Source organism: Patella vulgata, chromosome 4 (assembly GCF_932274485.2).
Source record: "Patella vulgata chromosome 4, xgPatVulg1.2, whole genome shotgun sequence".
Lineage (NCBI taxonomy): Eukaryota > Metazoa > Mollusca > Gastropoda > Patellidae > Patella > Patella vulgata.
The window spans coordinates 67,651,329-67,672,105 of NC_065882.2; the positions used below are offsets into that span (position 1 = coordinate 67,651,329).

At 36.4% G+C, this 20,777-nt stretch overlaps 1 protein-coding gene and 1 long non-coding RNA gene across 2 annotated transcripts; one reads left to right on the plus strand and one right to left on the minus strand.

Moving 5' to 3' along the window:
• Positions 1–967: 967 nt before the first annotated feature.
• On the plus strand, positions 968–9,762 carry LOC126818413 (uncharacterized). Its single transcript, XR_007679225.1, has 7 exons — positions 968–1,031; positions 1,494–1,667; positions 2,397–2,432; positions 6,080–6,160; positions 6,362–6,421; positions 7,439–7,613; positions 8,834–9,762. It is a non-coding gene; the product is annotated as an uncharacterized LOC126818413 (long non-coding RNA).
• Positions 9,763–17,975: 8,213 nt separating this feature from the next.
• LOC126818033 (protein tramtrack, beta isoform-like) lies at positions 17,976–19,083 on the minus strand. Its single transcript, XM_056100291.1, has 3 exons — positions 18,984–19,083; positions 18,519–18,650; positions 17,976–17,980 (listed from the first exon to the last, which is right to left on the minus strand). The coding sequence occupies exons 1-3, from the start codon at positions 19,081–19,083 to the stop codon at positions 17,976–17,978; spliced, it is 237 nt and encodes a 78-aa protein (XP_055956266.1).
• Between the last annotated feature and the right edge of the window lie 1,694 nt (positions 19,084–20,777).

The following is a 20,777-nucleotide window of genomic DNA, read 5'->3' on the forward strand; positions in this document are numbered from 1 at the left end:
TTAGTAAGGGAGCTAGGTTCAAGTTGTTTCGAAAATCGCGTACAAAATTTCTACTGTGCTAGATGAGTGGACAGGGGTGCCCGATACTTTGAACCTTGATTTTTAAATTGCAGGTCCCCTTTCCACTGGGGGGGGGGGCGACAAAACGTGGAAATTTCGAGTTTAATTCGACTTTTGCGTACACAAATCAACTTTTGTACATAAGGCAGATGTCGCCAAAAACACTTCTTAAGCAGAGCCTCGACCCTTCCTTCCTTCCTCTCTTAAGAACACCCCCTATACCCCTATACCCCCATCCCCTCCGAGAGATAAGTTAATTCGACTTCCACGCGCGTACAACATTAATTTTTTCGTTAAAGGTTTCATTGTTCGTTAGCTTGAACATAACACTAACTTAAGAACGCGAAATCCCCTTCTATCCCGGATAACAACGACAAAACGGTGGGGGGGGGGCATGGGCGAAATGGCCAAAATGGGTTGGTTGAAGCATGCACGAATTAAATCATCATTTTGGTCATTTCAGCTTTAATCGCGTTCAATTATATTTGTCATTTAAATGTCAGAATAGATCCTGGTCTTATTAAACAATCAACTATTTCAAATTTAAAGAGATACGAACTTACATTGTTGTGTACACGATTAAAATAAATTGCCAGAGGTTATTGCCTGTCCCAAACGATCATGGCTAAACGACTGTCCTATCGTAGAAATTTAATTTCCAATTAATCAGTGCACCAAATCTAAACTCATGTAAAATAAATTCACGGTTTTTTCACCATTATACTACCTAAACATCTTCGCCAGTACGACGTTGTAGTCTAGCGGGGCTAAATACAAGAACAATACATGAGACAGACATAAACTAGATACAACCATATAAAAATAAAGCCCCTTTAAATATGGGTTGTGTATGACTCATATGTTTCGCAATAACCAAATATCGTCTATAAATACTTCAAATCTGTCACTGGAAGTTCAGATGAATAAAAACAGGAGTAAGAATGTTGTATTCCATTATATTAGTCCTTCAGGTAAGATTTTTAAACGTAATACCTGTCTAATACAACTTCCCATCATTCTATTAGCACCTAGAAAAGGCGCCCCACCTTATCCTTTTACTAAAATGGCTATCCTAGATTTTTCATGTAGCATTATCGTAAGATATACCTAAAAAGATATTATTACACATTGTGATAGATATGGGAACTTTTACAACTTTAATAAGTTAAAATGAGCCGTTCGATACTAGAGTGGACCGTGATACTTTGGGACTGCATCTCTCTTCATTGATATTAGGTGAATTTACAGTCAGGCTTATTATTCCTGTGATTCCGATGGATTAGATATTTCATACATGTATTTTTGCATTGAAATTATAAGGTGCCAGGCAAAATCGGATATCCGGTTTTGCAACTTACGTATAGAGTCGCATGTCCGGTTCCATTAAGCTCCACGACTTCGCGTTATAACCCAAATATATTATTTCTCTTCAGATATTCGCAATAGTGTCAAGCCATGGCATCAATGAAGACGAAAAGACAATATTACAAGCAGTCTACAAGAATACGTTAGAAAATCTGGAACAGGCAGAGCATTATATTAAAGAAACCAAGAAGAACTTGGAATCTCTAAGTGGTCTTTTAAACGGAGACACCGCCACTTCAACGGTAACATTTTTCGAATAGTCTAATCATTCCGCTTTACCGTTAATATTAAAGATACATTATGTAAGATTTAAATAATGAGTTGGTCGTTCTTGCTATAGTGGTTAAGGCAAAATGAATACATTGAAAATTTTATTCAAATTACTTTATTTCGAGCGAAGTTATCCCTGTTTGAAGTTTTGACAATATGTGGCATATTATTATCGTTACAACGGTTGAGGATGACAAAATTGATGTAAGTAAACCATCATCATTCACAATCTATTTCAAATTAGATATCAGTGAAATTATCACTGCTTGGAGTTTTGACAAGATGTTGCATATATTGTTTATTATGTATTTGTTATTCGAGAGTTAGTCTCGATTCGCCGTTTTTAAATAAAATCATTAAATGGCGACTGTCTTTTTATCCGTGTAAACCTCAGCCATTCCATGGCCTAGATAGTTGGTTATAGGCTTGTCATGTGAATCAATGTCTAAAAAACAGTTTATATAACATTTGAAGCAAAAATAAAGACCTGCAATTGGCAGATTTAGCTCTTATATAATGCATCTTTAATTGTATGAATTTTATTATTATTAGAACTGTATAAGTGGATTGTTTTATCTGAATAATTAAAAAAGGAATGGATTATTCTGATGAAATAAGTGCCGCCATCTTTTCCATAATCTGCTATATTTGGAACGTCTATGGATATTTCCAATTCATAAATTTGAGATTACGTGTTTCAGGAAGATGTAAACAAAGTTGAGGATGACAAAATTGATGTAAGTAAACCATGATCATTCACAATCTACTTTAAACCAGATATCAGTTGTAGTCCAACACCTTCAATCGTTCCTAGGACATAGAATTAAATCGTTTAAAACTCAACTAACTTTCCTGTAGAAAAGGCCCGCAAACTGATCGAGGCAAAACAAATCAAAAGAGAGAGAGAGAGAGAGAGAGGGAGATGGGGTTTAACGTCCACTCGACACAAACTAGGTCATTTCGGGACTAACATATGGTTTAATTTTTTTATTTCAATAATACGCTGCGCCTATGGGTTTTTAGCAGTGGGAGGAAACCGGAGGACCCGGAGAAAACCCGCGAGGGTGGACAGGCGACCCTACTCCTTTACACGTACAACCGGGGATTCGAAACCACGCCAGTTGACTCAATGACAGGCCTTATGATACAGCGCGCTCGTGCTAACCAGTCGGCGATCCAACCCAATCAATTCAAAAGAAGCAGCCCAGACCTAAACCCAATCATGCGTTATAATTCATTACCCTTCATTATCATACATTAATATGAATTACCATTTACTATCATTCATTAATATTCATTATCATTCATTATCATTCATTAATATTCATTATCATTCATTAATATTCATTATCATTCATTAATATTCATTATCATTCATTATCATTCATTAATATTCATTAATATTCATTATCATTCATTAATATTCATTAATATTCATTATCATTCATTACTATTTATTATCATTTATTAATATTCATTTATATTCATTAATATTCATTATCATTCATAAATATTCATTCTCATTCATTCTCATTCATTATTATTAATTCTCATTCATTATCATTCATTATCATTCATTACTGTTCATTATCATTCATTACTGTTCATTATCATTCATTACTATTCATTACTATCATTCACTGTCATACATTATCATTCATTATCATATCATCATTTAAGTAATATTATTTTAATAAAATAGTTGTTTTATTATCATCATTAGCAGTATTATCAGTAGCTGTTATTTAGATTAATTATCCTTAGCTGTTATTTAGATTAATTATCCTTAAAGAGCACATCAAGTGACGGATCAAAACTTTATGTACTTATAGCCAATGGTCACTATATACACTTTACGACAAGTTGACGCCAATCTGATTAAAATTATTCGATATATTATCGACACCCGAAACACTTTTCAATTACAGCCTTAATCCGGTTGATATGCCAGTGACGCCACGGGGATCACACATACAATATATACTATTAAAGTTTAATCACTATCTACACACACCACCAATTGACTAATCATTACCTGTTTATAATTATCTACATGTAAGTTACAAATCACTATAATTCAAAACATTTTTAAAAGCTGGCCTTTCTCGTCTTGAAATTGTAATAGATTACATACTTGTGACTGGAATATTTTAGAGTGAATTTCAAAATGCCACATTATATTTGTGCTGTTGAGAGTTATGGAAATTCCAGCAAAGAAAAGGTACATAATGTGCCGTCGATTCTCTTCCGCCAAAAGTAAAGACATTCTCGATCGTGAATACACCCCATACAACTGCGGCAACCAACGTGAATCACCAATTTGGAATTGAAAGAATTCCATGCCGATTATATTGCCGGTGTTAGATTAAATGAGAAAGATATAACGGTGGGAGGGAGCGGTAGGGCAGATACACCCGATCTCAACGCTGGATGTGGAGAAATCTGTTGTTTTTGTTATACAGTTAGTCCAGGTAAGTCTTAATTCGTATTTTTCACATTGCAAGGTTTGGTGTAAACCTGTATCTTGGATCTGGCGGCGCACTCAGTCCTAACATCGAGGTGTTAATTTATAACCACGTCTCATTCGCCACGTACGATGATTACTCCAGGAAAATGATATACAGTCGGCAACTCTGATCACGGATTATCATTCACAAATCGGTGAACGGATTCGCGAAAACTTTGTGAATACGAAGCACATCTTCGATGTCTGGCGCACAGCTAAAGGTAGATTTGTTTTATTTGTAGCTGGCGTGGTGTCGGTTTCCCGGCTGTATGTGACAAGAAGTAGGGTCACCTGTCCAACCTCGTGGGTTTTCTCCTGGTCCCTCGGTTTCCTCCCACTGCTAAAGACCCCTACGTTAGTCCCGAAATGATCTAATTTGTGTCGCGTAGACGTTAAACCTCATTTCGCTCTCCCTCTCTCTCACTCATTCAAAGTAGATTATTGTTAGAATATATCTTGGAATGTCTTTGGAACGAAGTATTTTCTCAAATAAATGTTTAATATAGCATTTGAATTAGCCTATTACAATTTCTTCCAGGTTTGGATTCCAACCTCGTGGGTTTTCTCCGGATCCTCCGGTTTCCTCCCACTGCTAAAGACCCCTGCGCGCAAGCGAATTATTGAAATAAAAATTTAAAAACCCATATGTTAGTTCCGAAATGACCTAGTTTGTGTCGAGTGGACGTTAAACCCCATTTAGCTCTCTCTCTTTCCAGGTTTGGAAACAAAAGTGAGGGCACTTGGAAAAGAAAAACATCATGGCAGCACTAACCTCTGGATTCGAAGTAAAACGAATCAACCCAATTGGTGTTGCTCCGGAATGAAACATTGTTGTCGATCACATGTAGAATTGCCACCACGAAATGACCGGTGCTTGAAATCATTTCGTTTCGTAAAATTCAACAATTAATAAAGCTATTGGCTTCTATTATGTTCGTAGCGCCGTCGATAACTATTTCACACCAATCTTTTTGTTTTAATTGGAAGCCAATTGTTATAGGTTTAATATCTTCTTACTCCAATTTGTTCTAGTCGAAAGGACAAGGGGAATATGGCTACGGCGACTTTCTTTGTTAGCCATTATAAAATAAATTCTAAATTGGATCTTAAATTAAAATAAATTACAAAACAATTTATTCCGTAGTCACAGTCAATTAGGTGATTTAATTACGGGATTAAGGAATCAGCCAGGCGTTAATGAATACACCCCCCGGCTGGATATATGTAATCAAGGAATAAACATTACGAATATGTATTCAGTCACTGTGACGTCACTGGCGTCTGAGGGAATTAAAGGTGTTTCCGATCATTGGCAAAGACGTTTTTACGGGAGGTCTATAGTTGCCACTTTGAGTTAAGTTAGCTGAATTAATTTTAATCAGATTAATGTGAACTTGCCATGGATATAGTAACCACTGGCTATCAGTACAGAAATATTTTCTCGGTCACTTGATTGCTCTTTAAGTATACGCCATGTTTAATTATTGTAGTCATTATATTATTCCCCACGTATAATAATTTTGTTTTTTTGTTTATAAATATGTGTTGTAGTTTATAAGTATTAAAGACGTAGCGTGTAGTTGGAATAAGTACACAGAATAGAATTAACTGACTGACATAGAAAAGGATATTAATCAATTTCAAAACTTCAATAATTTTAAAATGTTATAACTGTATTTTTTAATTTATTTTTTTTGGTTTCATTTGACACAATCGGAAAATATATTACTACCAGTGTACATGTACAACGTTATATTCACTGACAACAATAACCCTGGTTTTGGGTATACAATTTTATGTATCATTTTGAAGTACGTTCAATACATCTTTTATTGCAATTACAAACATTAACTAACCGCTTAAAGTATTCAATTACAGATGACGGATGTTTATAAGATACTTGATAGTAAACATGCATGGGAAAGAATCGATCAACAAAAACGACCAGCACATGCTACTGTAAGTTATGTAAAAACAATTGTATCGTGTGATTAAATTTGAACAAGCTCCTCCGGTCGCCAAATTCTTCTATTTATTCATATATTTTATATTTAGCTTAAAGGCCATAAAGCCTTTGATAAACTTTTATCTTGAGTAATGGTCGAATTTATAGACTGACTACAACTTTAAAAATGCTATAAATGTTGTTTTTATTTCTAGGATCCGAGTACAGATTTTCTTAGTAAAGTCCTGAGATTCACCAACAAAAGATTACAAGAGGTGAGTTATTTGACGTGAAAGATACACGGATAACAAAGTATAACAAAATTGGTCAATTAACTATCGTAGGGTTCACCAAGGATGCTTAATCCATGTATTATGACTTGGGTGAAGACAAAGCTGGTGGAAACTAGTAAATTGTGTGTGACATATAGTCTGAGTCTAATCTGTATGGAGTATATACTATCCATTTATATTCCAAACAAACGCGATACGATCATACTACCCCATTTTTACGCCATACAAACGAGATAAGATCAGGCATTCCCTTTTATACTCCAAACAAACACAATAATGTTGTTCTTAGTGTTTAACGTCCGCTTCCACCGAAGGTGATATTTTCATTATTATTATCTCAGCGCACGCGCAGTGGTCTTTCCTGTGGAAGGAAACCGGAGTATCCGGAGTAAATCCACGAGGTTGAGAAGGCGCCCCTATCTCCAAGCCACATACGCTCACACCAGGGATCGAAACCACAGCCGCAATCCAGAGGTGACCGGCCAGCTAGAGGTCGAAGCGCGACACTCTAAACCACTAGGCCGCCCCAACCCCCCTAAACAAACAACCCATATATATATATATATATATATATACATAAATGGATAGTATGATGTTATCTCGTTTGTAAAATGGGGTATTATGATGTTTTCGCGTTTGTATGGAATATAAATGGGTAGTATGATCTTATCTCGTTTGTATCGAGTATGGGTGGGGTAGTATGACCTTATTTTTTGTGTGTATGGCTCCACCGAGAGGTGTATGTTCAGGCGATAAAGTAACAATCCTTGAATCTATCCATCGTACTTGTACCTATCCATTTTCTAAGGGAACTTGTATAGTGTCCTTACATTCCAAACTCCAGTCATATTATGTGAATTGTTAGTCCATTATGGCATTTATACTCCCTTAGCCAGGTCGTGAATGTTACCGTAGTTGAAACTGTTGAAAACTCAAATAAGTTACATTTAAAGTACGGTTTTGTTGATTTAAAACAAACATTTATTTATTTTTTATAAGGAGAAATCTGAGATTGATGTTAGCGGATTTAAAATACGGTTCGTGAATGATGAAAACAGTGATTATTTCATTGCGTGTATTGAATTTGACGTAGATGATATTGACCAAGATTTGATCATAAAGTCATACATAATAATACAGAATGAATATGTAGTTTTCTTTCCAGAATGGTGTGGTAAGTAGTAAAACTTTTATAAACCTTTCGTCTGTTTTTTTATATAAATATTTCACTGAATATTCAACCTTTGAAAAATAAGAATTTAAAATTTTAATTTATGCAGAACAGAACAGTTGAAAAAAAATTTGAGTGTTTTATAGAGGTGTATATAATAAATTAAAATTCTTATTTTTCAAAGGTTGAATATTCAGTGAAGAATTTATGAAAAACAGACGAAATTTAGTTGAACCTCAACTGTTCTGTTCTGCATAAATTAAAATTTTGAATTCTTATTTTGCAAAGGTTGAATATTCAGGATAGGTCTTTTGTGTCTAGGACCACGAACTTTTAATCAGAAATCTGTTTTCTCAAAACTTTAATTTTATTACTAGAGATTTGTCAAGCCCCCCTGGAATTTGTGTCAATTTTCCTCTACAATTGTTTACAGGTTTATCTCTGGTTATCAGTACAAACATCCTTTCGGGATTTGAAATAAAATCAAATCGGATTTATGAAGTTTTTCTGAAATGCACCAATTGAGCTAATGAGGAAATTGTGATACGACAGCGACGTTTCCGCCCCCTATTCCTAACCCGACTTAAAGTACCGCTGCATCAACATCGCGTTTTTAAAACAAATAATATCAAATCTTGTATTCCGAGAGTAGCATTTATAGCAAGGTTTGGGGGCTTTTGTGTGGATTTTTTTTTCATTAGAACAGTTCCACAAGATATTGACAGAAGTTCGACCAAATAAATCTTATCAAAATTTAGTGTCTTTGGACATACAAAAAAACAAAACAAACGATTTTTTTCAAAATGTCTTCTCCGTCCCACTTATCTCTCTGTGTGGTACTACATTCCATACGATTTTGATTAAGTGTTTTGGTCTGTGGTGTATTTCACCACAAGAGTTCCACAATTTCTTCCCAGGTCCCCACCTCCCTGTGTGGTACCACATTCTACAAGGTTTTCATAGAGTGTTTCTTGTTTGTAGTGACAGTAGTGATAACCAACATACTTGGTGAACAATACTTCAACTTTTCATGGGCATAAAAATCAGTTAACATGGCCAAACGACTAGGATTATCATTATAGACGGACATAAAGGCATGGCTTATCCCACAAAATAATTTCAACCTCTCTTGCTAGTCTGTTGGAAAGCTATCTAAAAAAACAGGAGATAAATTAAAAATAAAATCCTTAAAGATTGTTACAGCATGTAAATAATATTTTCAGGATCCGGCGTTTGCCTACTACAACAGAGAGAGTGGCGTCGCCATAAACTAATTTAAGTACTGAGAAACTCCATGGTATCAACTGACCCAGGCAGCCTTCTTATGATAACTTTCATTACTATGAGCAAGGCAGACGAATTATTCTTTCAATTACGTATTCCACAAGATAAAAATTTATCGTCATACAACAATGCTAAAGAAGAGTTGGTTCCAAGTTACGATATACAATACGCCAACCAATCAACAATAGTTTATAATCCAAGTGATTATCTTGAAGATATACATCTGTTCACAAAAATAGAGTCATTAACCGCCAATTTGACTTCTGTCTATTCAACAACAAACTTTTATACGAACCAATCAGTTTCAATTTACAATGAAACTGACGAAAATTCCATTACATCATCTTTTACAATGGCAATTATTGATAATTCTTTTGACCTATCTGACCCCCTTACTAACAATGGTATATATTCCAGTATTCTTAACTTCAGGTCACGTGATGGTGCTTTTATATACTGGTCACTCGATATAAAGAGGATGTATAGAGTTTTCCCCGAAAATCAATCGAAGCCAAAAACGTTGTCGAAAACATATATGAAATGTCAAAATACAGCACAACCATTATCTATGAAGCTCGGAGCAGCTTTTTCCGTGGTGTGCAACGTGTTTGGTATGACGAGTCCCGAAATAAGGGTGTATCAATTGCGAAACCCAAACGGACGGAAATCGTATGATTTTTCAGGTTTTTATATTCTGAAACTTGAAGACCATTTTGCGTCATCTATAATAATGACAACATATAGCGTACAACTTGAAGATGAAGGGGAATACTACATCACTGCAGGTTCCAACGACATGTATCTGTCAGAATCCTTCAGACTGGATGTGACCGAAGAAGAGGATTAAAATAAAGAAATGTAAAAATGACTCCAAAGGTTGGTTATTGAATTATGATCGAATAGTCGAGTGGTAATTAGGGAAGAATTGGCCTATAGCCCACAGCATGTTTTCGGTCGTGTCGTTCTCATGACCAACATCAGCTGAAGAGGCCAGAAAGGTTTATTTGCAATAGGCACAGATTAATAATCATACGAGCACGTTGGACTTAAAACATTCGAACATAAATTTCCAATGCCCAAGCATTTCTTAACTATAGAAATGGTAACAATGGCTCAGCATAATATTGAATTCAGCTAAACTGACGATCAAAAGTAAAGACCGCAAGTAAACTCTTCCATCAATGTTGCTTGGTCGAGGTTTGAATCTTCACCAACTTGAGCATACTGTGCGCCGATCGTTGGCATACGAAGCGCTTTCGACCGTTGGTGACTTTACCGCCAAGAATCTGTAACCCGGGGATATAAAGCGAAATTATAGCTCTCCTTCTGGTGTGGTGACACGACGTCGTCCACTTGAGCTATCTCAGCAATCCTACCACTCATCTGTAGATCATCGTTTTCGTGCATTCCACATTTCTTGCCTAGTGGACCGTGAACATGAGTCGAGCATATGTGTGGGTACCGTTTTTTTAAAGAACAATCGTTTTACTGTGTTAATAATGATGATACATTTCAGTTGCTTCCCATGAATAAGTCTGATGACATGACAACTGTGCCGGTTTTGTTTTACCAATTACGTTGAGGGTTATTATGCAAAAGGTTAAAAGACATTTTATTTATTTAGACAGATGTCCTGTTGAAATGTCCTTGGTGCCTGTTATAACTGTCTATAAATGCAGCTTTTTTGTATTTTAGTTGTATTCTTTATAAGAATTGCACCTTTTGTAAGAAAAGCACCAATGCCATTTATAGGGAACAACAGTGCTGTTAGTAGAGAAGGCCATTACGATCGAGATGATGTGTAGGAAAGCCAATCGATGTTGTTATCAATGCCTATTTCCTTTTGGGGTGCGAAGGCCATGAAATGAAAACGGGTTTAGGGTCCTTTTGTTCTGCACCGACTGGGCTAATGAAGACGGGCAAATGAGGGAAATTCTGTCCGGACACCGGCGCTACGGCCTACTCTTATATCGAATTGCAATTACCAAGGGATCTTTTACGTGCACGCCAATGTGTACGCGGGACCTCGATTTTTCGTTCCCTCTGAGGAGCTATACGTTGTCTCTTGTCAAGCCACTTGTTCTGAACCACTGACAAGAGGGAACCACGCGGATAAATCCCGACGAACTTTCTCGGCTAAATCTGGGATTGAACATAGGACTTTCAAGTTATGAGGGAGAGTGTTTCTATAATTACTTAAAAGTAAACATAGGTATATCACCATTAACAACTTCATGTATATGTAATTTCTATGGCCTGCGACAAAATATATGTAGGGGATGGACCGTATCGATTATTGGCAGTAGCTGTTTCCCTTAATTTTATGCTCAAATGCGTCTTTAAAATTGTCCAAAATCAATGTTTCTATTGGTTTATATACAAATGTATAGCAAATGTGGGTAGTGGTATCGGATGGTATAAAACGCGCGAGCTTATTCTGCCTAGTGGATGACACTGGTCTAAATGTTTGAACGTGGATTTCAGAAGGAGTCAAGCTAAAAATGACAGCAGAGTTGTCTTTCCTTATATTTATTTATTTATTTTTTTAAAACCTGTCTTGTTACCTTATTTCAAAATGAGAAAGCACTTCATTATAAGTATTTTTGCTTGAAGATTGCAGGTTAAAGTAAAGTAGCCCAGTCTCTAACTCAATATCATCCAAAATCTTCGATATTGAAAACAGGATTTATTTGTCGGTTTAAATCAACATTGATGTTGTGATCTTACCGGGAAAAGATGGCCTTCTGATACCCAATATTTAAGACAAAATAAACATTTTACAATTGGTACACGAATCGTGTACCATAATGCGTTTCAGCGCTATTTGTAATAATGGACTCGAGGCTAGACATATTCCACAAATCATGTCAAACGGTGACGCTATATTCTTATCTGGAGAGCATGTCCAATAAATACTATCGGCGCTAGAGATTGAAATTCGATTGAGAATACTGGCGTATTTCGCCGAACCTAACTGATTAGAAATTACAGTAAAAACAGAAACGATTGAATGTAAATCAATTTATATACATTCATATTACATTATTGTATGCGTTGCCACCCATTTGTGTCAATTTCTAGGTCCCAAATATTAGCGACTTGGCTCCTTTAAGTCACTGAAAACCTGTACTGATGATAATGTTAATAGTTTCAGACTTGACAGGACGACTTCACACGGTTGTTATATCAATAATACTAACAGCAGACGGTAATATATAAACACGTCATAAATCATCACCAACACGTCAGCAATTATACTTGATAACTTGGATTTCATTTCCGGACTCAAGATTGTGTAGAAAAGGGTACAAATGGCGAGTTAATGAGTCGCGGTGTAATTGTCTATGGTTTATATACCACGAGAATGCAACTAATTACTTTACTATTAACTCGATTATATTACTGAAATCGATAATCAAACAATCAAAGGGCTGGCAAGAACACCCTAAGATAACTACTTTTTTAATGAATTTTTAATAAGTTCTAGTTGAAGTCTACTCTAATTAACTGTATATCCGTCCAAGACAACAGAAGGTCTTTACTACATCCTTTCTATAACCATATGGACATACTATATTTTATCGTCCAATGCGTCTATAGTCTCTGTTGACCTACAGAACAGTGGATGTTTGAGATTCGGTCCTAGTCGAACTTGGTAAAAGTTGGAGGGATGAACAAATATTAACTTTGGTGGAAGGATCTATCCTGTTTTTTTCTCTTGCGACAGGGTGCAATTGGTGAACCACTTGATGTTTACATATTTCTGAAAATTGTTCGCAGCATTCTGCCATTTGAGATATAGTTTTGTCCAGTTACTTCATTTTATTCTTATCGATCTCTATAACTGTGGACAGGATTTTCGATAATGACCAATTTTTGTCCAGACGAAGTAAGTGCCCCCCCCCCCCCATACACACACACATGGTCCTGTCATGCAAATAAAATAAATATAATATTTTGTTTCCAATCGTTATCAGCATTCTCTCGAACTGTTTTCACAGAAAATAGTTGATTTGTTTGACTAGTGTAAAAAATAAATAGAAAATGGCCATGATACTTAAATCAACGAATGGAATTTATTTCAAAATCTTAACTTGATAATTAATCTAATGGTCGTTAGTTAAAACATTTGTTGAAAAGAAGAACTGATTCAAAGCAAGGGATAAATTTTTTTTTATTTTCTCAACCTCACTCTTTACTATACAATCGATTATAACTTGCTGTTTAAGGCTAAACTTGTCATTTGTTTCAAGATAATTTCTAATTCAGTTAATAGCTGTAATTTACGATTTTGGTAGGTCATAAATTCTTAAAGAGCAAAGAGCTACTCCGGTAAATTTGCTCCCCATTGATTCAACACTTGACCATGAATTAGTGGCTGTGTCGTAACACTCCACCTTAGCGAGTCTTTGTTTTTTATTCCAATTATAACCACCAGCGATGTATATCTTGTTGTTAATGGCAACGCAACCAGATTCCGATCTTGGTCTCGGTACAAGACTTTCAGTAAAAGCAACCCAAGTATCCGTCAAGGGTGTATAACGTTCAATAGCTTCCACACAAATTACAGCATCATGTTCGTCGATGGTAGCACCCCCGATTAAGTATAGATGACCGCCTATTGGATTCAGATGCCCGTAGAATCGTGGTGTATTTATGGACTTCCTGATCTCCCATTTGTTGGTAGAAGGACAATATCGCTCGACACGACTCGATATAATTTGTGTTTCTGCAACATATAATAATGATAGGTTTAAATGTAATAACGCTCTTGTATACAGACAACTATAATTGACAATTTTGATATCACAGGAACCGACAATGACATTGGTAATAAAATGAATTCCGGTCTCCATCATTCTCAAGAGGTTTGCGCCTACTCATTATGTCACATTAACATGAGTCACATAAAGAGATGGGAAAAGAAATATTCACAAGATTATTATCTACTTTTTTTATGAATGAAAAAGAGGTAATAGACATATTTCGAAATATAACATAATATAAGCTTTTAAGATATAATCTTGTCGGATTTAAAGAGGCAACAATTTCAAGCCGACAATAAATGTAATTAATTTTATAAAATACTAGCGGCAGATCCGGCGTTGCAAGTGTGGGACCCTGTTCCAGAAGTAAAATAACTCCGCAAGTGGTAGTGTAACCCGGTTGGAGCTGTCATTATACCCCAAACTATAATGCAACCACCAACCCCAAACAAACAGAAAACGACAACCACAAATATAGTATAGATATTCAAATCAACAAGTGTTCCGGAAAGATTAAGTCTACAATGACAACCACAATTCTGCCACCCACTCCCACCCCCAAAACCCGCGCGCCCACCACTTTACACATATCACCATAGAAATAAAGTTTTTACATTCAATCTCAACTACTCGAAGGGTGTCTCTTTCCCGTTCCAAATTTCTAATCCATCATAACATAGATGTACAACAATCTGAAGTGTAATTAAATGAAATCAAATGGGGTTTAACGTCCTACTGTTCTGCTCCAAACTGAGCTATTGTGCTATGAGGGAAATTTTGCCCGGACAGCGTCACTATGGCCTACTCTTCTATCGAATTCCAACTGTCAAGGGATCATTTACGTGTACGCCAATGTGTACACGGGACCTCGGTTTTTCGTCCCAACCGAACGATTAGACAATTGTCCCTGTCAGGCCCCCCGTTCTGCATCACTGACAAGGGGGGCCACGCCGGAAAATCTGGATGAACTTTCTTGGCGAAATCTGGATGAACTTTCTTGGCCAATGCAGGGATCGAATACCCGACCTCAAGGCTAGCGAGCCAGCGTCTTAGCCACTTAGCCACCGTGACAACCCCTCTGTCCCCACCCGAAGTGTCATCAAAGGTTTTATAAAATGTTGTACAATCATTTCTATTTTGTTCTGTTGGGTATTCGTTTAAATAAAAAATGCTTACCTGCTCCACCCACGGCATATAATTTTCCAGCAAGTGTTGCTACAGCTACACTACGTTTCGGAGATGATAATGGCAGTATATATTTCCATTCATCTTTACTTGGATCGTACCTTTCGACTGATGATAGGGACTTATTTTCACCTGTTCTTCCACCTGAAATAAAACATTTGATTTTATTTTTTAGATCCTTTCATTGATTGAACTTTTTGAAGATACTATTGTGATAGGTTAATAATTATATAATTTAACAGCGTGGAGGTCACCTTCATGTTTGGAATATTAATATTAACAAGACAACGTCTATTGATCTTGAACTGATTTCGACAATCTTACTCATTCACTTTGATTTACGAAATCTTATTAACATTTTAGGTGTCACGAATATCTCTTTAATATTTTTAAAATATCTTATTCGGTTTGTGTAAAGAAGGAAACGGTGTATGTACGTTGTTAATTTGTATTATTTTAATTTTGTATTCAGTTTGTGTACAGAAAGAACCGGGGACGGGCTATGTACAGTGTTAATCTTTAAAGAAGCATTATGTAAGATTTAGATAACGAGCTGGCCGTCCCTCTATAATAGTTCAAATATAGATAATGAAAAAGTCATTATTGAAAATTTCAGTAAAATTATCTTATTCTGAGCGAAGTTGTCATTCTTTAAAAGTGTTCACAATATAGTCTCGATTATCAAATACAAATGAAATGAAATGAAATGGGGTTTAACGTCCTACTGTTCTGCTCCTATACTGGGCTAATGAAGACGGGCATACGCCATACAGTGTGCTATGAGGGAAATTTTGCCCGGACAGCGGCACTATCGCCTACTCTTATATCGAATTCCAACTGCCAAGGGATCTTTTACGTGCATTCCAATGTATACACGGGACCTCGGTTTTTCGTCTCATCCGAAAGACTAGACAGCTGTCCTTGTCAGGCCCTCCGTTCTGCACCACCACTGACAAGGGGAAACCACGTCGGAAAAACCAGATGAACTTTCTCTGGATTATCAAATACACGTACCATTGTTTTCATAATAAAAAATGTCTCGATTATCCATTTTTAAATTCAATTATTAAAGAGAGATCGTTTTTCAGTCCATTTCAAAAGGGCTTGTCATGTGAATAAATGTCTAATTAATAATTCATGATATAACATTTGAGGCTAAAAGAAAGGTCTGCAATAAACAGATTTAGCTCTAACATAATGTATCTTTAACATATAAGTGTGGTATTCAGTTTGGATAAAGAAATAAAATGTACAACCATAACTCCTGTGATAATGAAAGGAGCTAAGTCTTTAACTCAATATCATCCACAGTCTTCGACATTGAAACCACGAATTATTTGTCAATTTAAACCAACACTGATGTTGTGATCTTACCGGGAAAAGGTGGGCTTCTGATATCCAATATTAAGACAAAAAACAGTTTACCATTGGTACACGAATCGTGTACCAGAATGCGTTTCAGCGACATTCGTAACAAGGGACTCGAAGAAAGAGGTAAGACATATTCCACAAGTCTTGTCTGCAGGGCATGCGCAATAAATACTTCTGGTGTAGACTTGAATAACCAGACGCTAAAGATTGCCATTCGATTGAAGCGCCTCGCGTATTTCGCCGAACATAACTGATTTGAAATTAGAGTAAAAACGGAAACGATTGAATGTAAATCAGTTTATATACATTCATATTACATTATGATATGCGTTGCAACCCATAATTTGTGTCAATTTCTTGATCCCAAATATTAGCGATTTAGCTCCTTTAAACCTTGGGGGTTGGATGGCTGAATGGTTAGCGTGCGCGCGCTGTATCATAAAGTCTGTCATTGAGTCGACTGGCGTGGTTTCGAATCCGCGGTTGTACGTGGCAAGGAGTAGGGTCGCCTGTCCAACCTCGTGGGTTTTCTCCGGGTCCTCCGGTTTCCTCCCACTGCTAAAGACCCCTACGCGCAAGCGAATTATGTAAATAAAATTAAACCATATGTTAGTCCCGAAATGACCTAGTTTGTGTCGAGTGGACGTTAAACCCCATTTCTCTCTCTCTCCCCTTTAAACCTTTCAGTACTTAAAAATATTTTTGTTTTCTTTGCATTTAGATAGAGTAAGAATATTCTGCTATCATTGTGGGTGTGCGTTTAGTTACCAAACAACACAACACACAACACTCCAATCCAACAGGGCAGTGTATCCCCGGCCTGTGTCCGGCCTTGTATGCAACCGATTTAATATCACATTAGAAATATATAGAGGAATTTATTTTTGCTATTAATTTGATAATATCAAGCAGTTACCTACTGCATACAACATGTTGTTTAAGACTGTCATCTGAAAACTTTCCCTTCTATCTTTCATATTAGCAATCTGCATCCAACTGTCATGTCTGGGATCATAGCGGAGTGCTGCATTAGATGGGAAACCATGATGATTTGTTGTTTCTCCTCCAACAACATACAGAAATCCATTCAGAACAACAACTTAAAATGAAAATGTAAATGTAAAGCAAAATTGAAGTGATTTACTGTTATAATTGAAATTAAAATTGTGTTTGGGTATCATCAAAGTTTACAGGTTGGTGTATATCCTATGTTGAAATCCCTTAACATTTGGCATAGTTTCTTTGAAGTTGGTGACTTGGTGTTCAGATCACATGATCTTACTGACCAATCAAATTGTCAGCATTCGTATGCGTATTGTGATTTTAAAACCCCAGAGTAAATGATAGTGACCTGCAGGTTATTCACGCTTTTGCAAAAAAAGTTGTCAGAGATAAATATAATTCTAACTCGGTATTAACAGAATGTTGGTTAAATAAAATGTAGTGTTAGTTCAGAAATAAATAAAATAATCGAAATCGCATTCTAATTAAAATTATGTTGGATTTTGATCAGCTTAATATTTGATCAATAATTATTTATACAGGATAATCAAGCAATTAGATGTAAACAGTTTATATTTAATTACCAGCATGGTGGTGTCGTGGTTCTGGTAAACATGCAGTGAGCTCCCATTTACTGCCCGGTTTATTAACATCTAGTACCATGATATCACAGCTTACACGATCTGTTTTCAACCTCGGTGCACCTCCTACAGCCACCAAACAGTTATCTCTATACGGAATCCTGGGTTCTGTTAGTTCAGTCTGAAAAATTACAAATTCAAAAGTAACAGTTTTCAGATATGATTGCGAGTTTCTTATCTTATCACAACTGATTGACTTTGTAATTTATCGTATAATTCATCTTAATCGAATGTATAAAAGGGGAATTAAGGGTATAGTTTCAACAATAACTACAATAACAATTGATGATTTTATTATATCAGCTTATAAAAAAACAAATAAGAATCGTTCCAGACAAATATGCATGGATTGCCTCTTGCACATCACCAGTCTTAACTAAATGTAGCGTTTGTTTTGACTCAAATTTCAGAACCATCTTGTAGATGTTATTGCCCTAACTGCTTTGCGAACACAGACGACCAATGTTCAGAGCGGTCGGCCGACCTCTTGAATTATAAGTTTTATCTCACCTGAAGTAACGACTGGCGACAGGGCATGCAATGGTAATGTAAAGCTTCTTTCACCAATTTTTGACAGTCAGGAATGTCTTTGAGACATCCCACATTCTCCACTTTATCAATTATCTCTGAAGGCGACAAAAGGGGTAAACGGACTGCACCAAGAAGTTCTGAAGCGTATTCAATTCTTCTCTGTTTGTCAACCTCAACCCAGCTGAGAACACGGTCAAATACCGTATATTCGTTTTTAACTACCAGATCATTCCGCTTCAACAAGGACAAAAGTTGTTCTACTGGCGCGTAGCGAAATTCCATTTTCTTAGTAGCAGTTTGAAAATTCTTAGCTGCCATTTCAAGGGTTTGACTGGAGAGTAACTCAAGATCATAAGTACAAGCTGTATCCATGTACAAAAAACAGTTATCAATAGTAAGATGCTCAACAAGATACTGCTCACATGCTTCGTGGATACCAAGGAATCCTAGAACAGTGGCAGCTGAAAGAACGTCTTTAATTGTATTATGTGTCAGTGATATCCGACCAGTATACATACATTCTAAAATAGACATCATGGCGCTGGACTTGATATCCTGTAGCTCTAACTGGTTGCAACCAGGTTTGTCTTTGCCATCACTAAACTTCTCAAAGAAATAATCAGAGCATGATGCTAGAACGAGTTTGTGGGCAAGGAGACTTTTTCCTTCTACAACCAAAACAACGTCACACATTAATTTCTGTCGCCATAAAGCATCGATTCCACCCATTAGGGAATCAGAAAAATTAAATATACTTTTTGAACTTTTAGGTTCCAGTCCACCACCATGTTGTTCTCGCTTCCTGGTAAGAATACTGCGGTAGCTACCGGCATTTCTACTGCAAAATCCATCAGGCTTCTTCGGCATTTTAACCTTGCGTCTTTCTGCATTACGATCCCACGAACATGTAAGATTTCTGGACAATTGAATTCGTGTGACGTTTTAACAATGACTAATTTTAAAACTGTTGCGTCATTCATTACGATATAAGGACTTTCTGAACAAACTCAATGTTTTCATTACTAAAACATTTGATCAAGTTATATGATATGGGGCTCTTTTTAGTAACAAAAAGGTGAAATAAAGAGGATTTTTGTAAAATAAAGTCATAGAAGTCATGTCTACATACAAAACCAAAGAGAACCGACCACATACAATTTTATCAAATAAAACGTTCATTTTATATTCTATCCGATCAATAAATAAGAATAGAATTTTCATGAGAGAGAGAGAGAGAGAGAGAGAGAGAATTGGGTCATTTCGGGACTAACGTATGGTTCAATTCTATTTCAATAATAATTAATAAGTGGGTGTGGGGGTGGGGTGGGGGGGGGGGAATTCCACGAGGTTGAACAGGCGAGCCAACTCCTTGTCATATAGTAAGGAATCGGAACCACGCCACTTGACTCAATAACAGACCTTATGATCTTAAGCACATGCGTTAAACTATTCGTCCACCCAAATTTTATAAAACATGTACATTCAATTATGCAAGAGGACATCATCAGAAGGGCAGGAGTAAGGATGTCCCTGAATGTGTCATGTATGCTGGTACACTGAATGTCTTAAGCCATTTTCCGTACCCACTTGAAGTACATTTATAACAAACTTAAGAACAAATTGACTAATTATGTGTCGCAAAACAAAAATAAATGAAATGAAATGGGGCTTAGCTTCCTACTGTATTCTGCTCCGACTGGGCTAATAAAAACGGACAGGCGCCATGCAGTGTGCTGTGACGGAAATTTTGTCCACAGACTACTTTTATATTCTTTGAATGGCATTTAGTAATTGGGACATTATTAAATAACACACTATTAACGGATAACAAAACGTGTGTGTTATTTGGCTTACTCTTATATCGACTTCCAACGGTTCTTTTACGTGCACGCCAATGTGTCCACGTGACCTCGGTTTTTTGTCCCATCCGAAAGACTATACATTGTCGCTTGCCAAGCCCTCCGTTCTACACCACAGACAAGAAGTGGGGGGCAGAAATAAAGTACGTACTGTGTACTCCCCGGCAAAAGTTGAAAATCTGTATCTCTGTGGATGGGCCAACCTAACAACATCAGATTTATAACGGTCGGCATTTAGAAATTTCACCGGTGAGAAGGGTTATGGGAGGACGGGATTTCATTTTTTTTTTTTTTCCTGGCCTATTTCAAAACAAAAGCTAGTTAGAACCTGATTTTGTTAAATAGAACTGAAAACATCACATCCATTTTATTTAAAAATTTCATCGGCGAGAAGGGTTAATTATGGGATTTCATTTTTTTTTTTTTTTTTTTTTAACCATTATAGCCTATTTTAATACACGAGGGGGTTAGAATGTCTCTGGCAGAGGAGTGGGAATTTATACAAATCTCCTTTTTATTCACGGATGT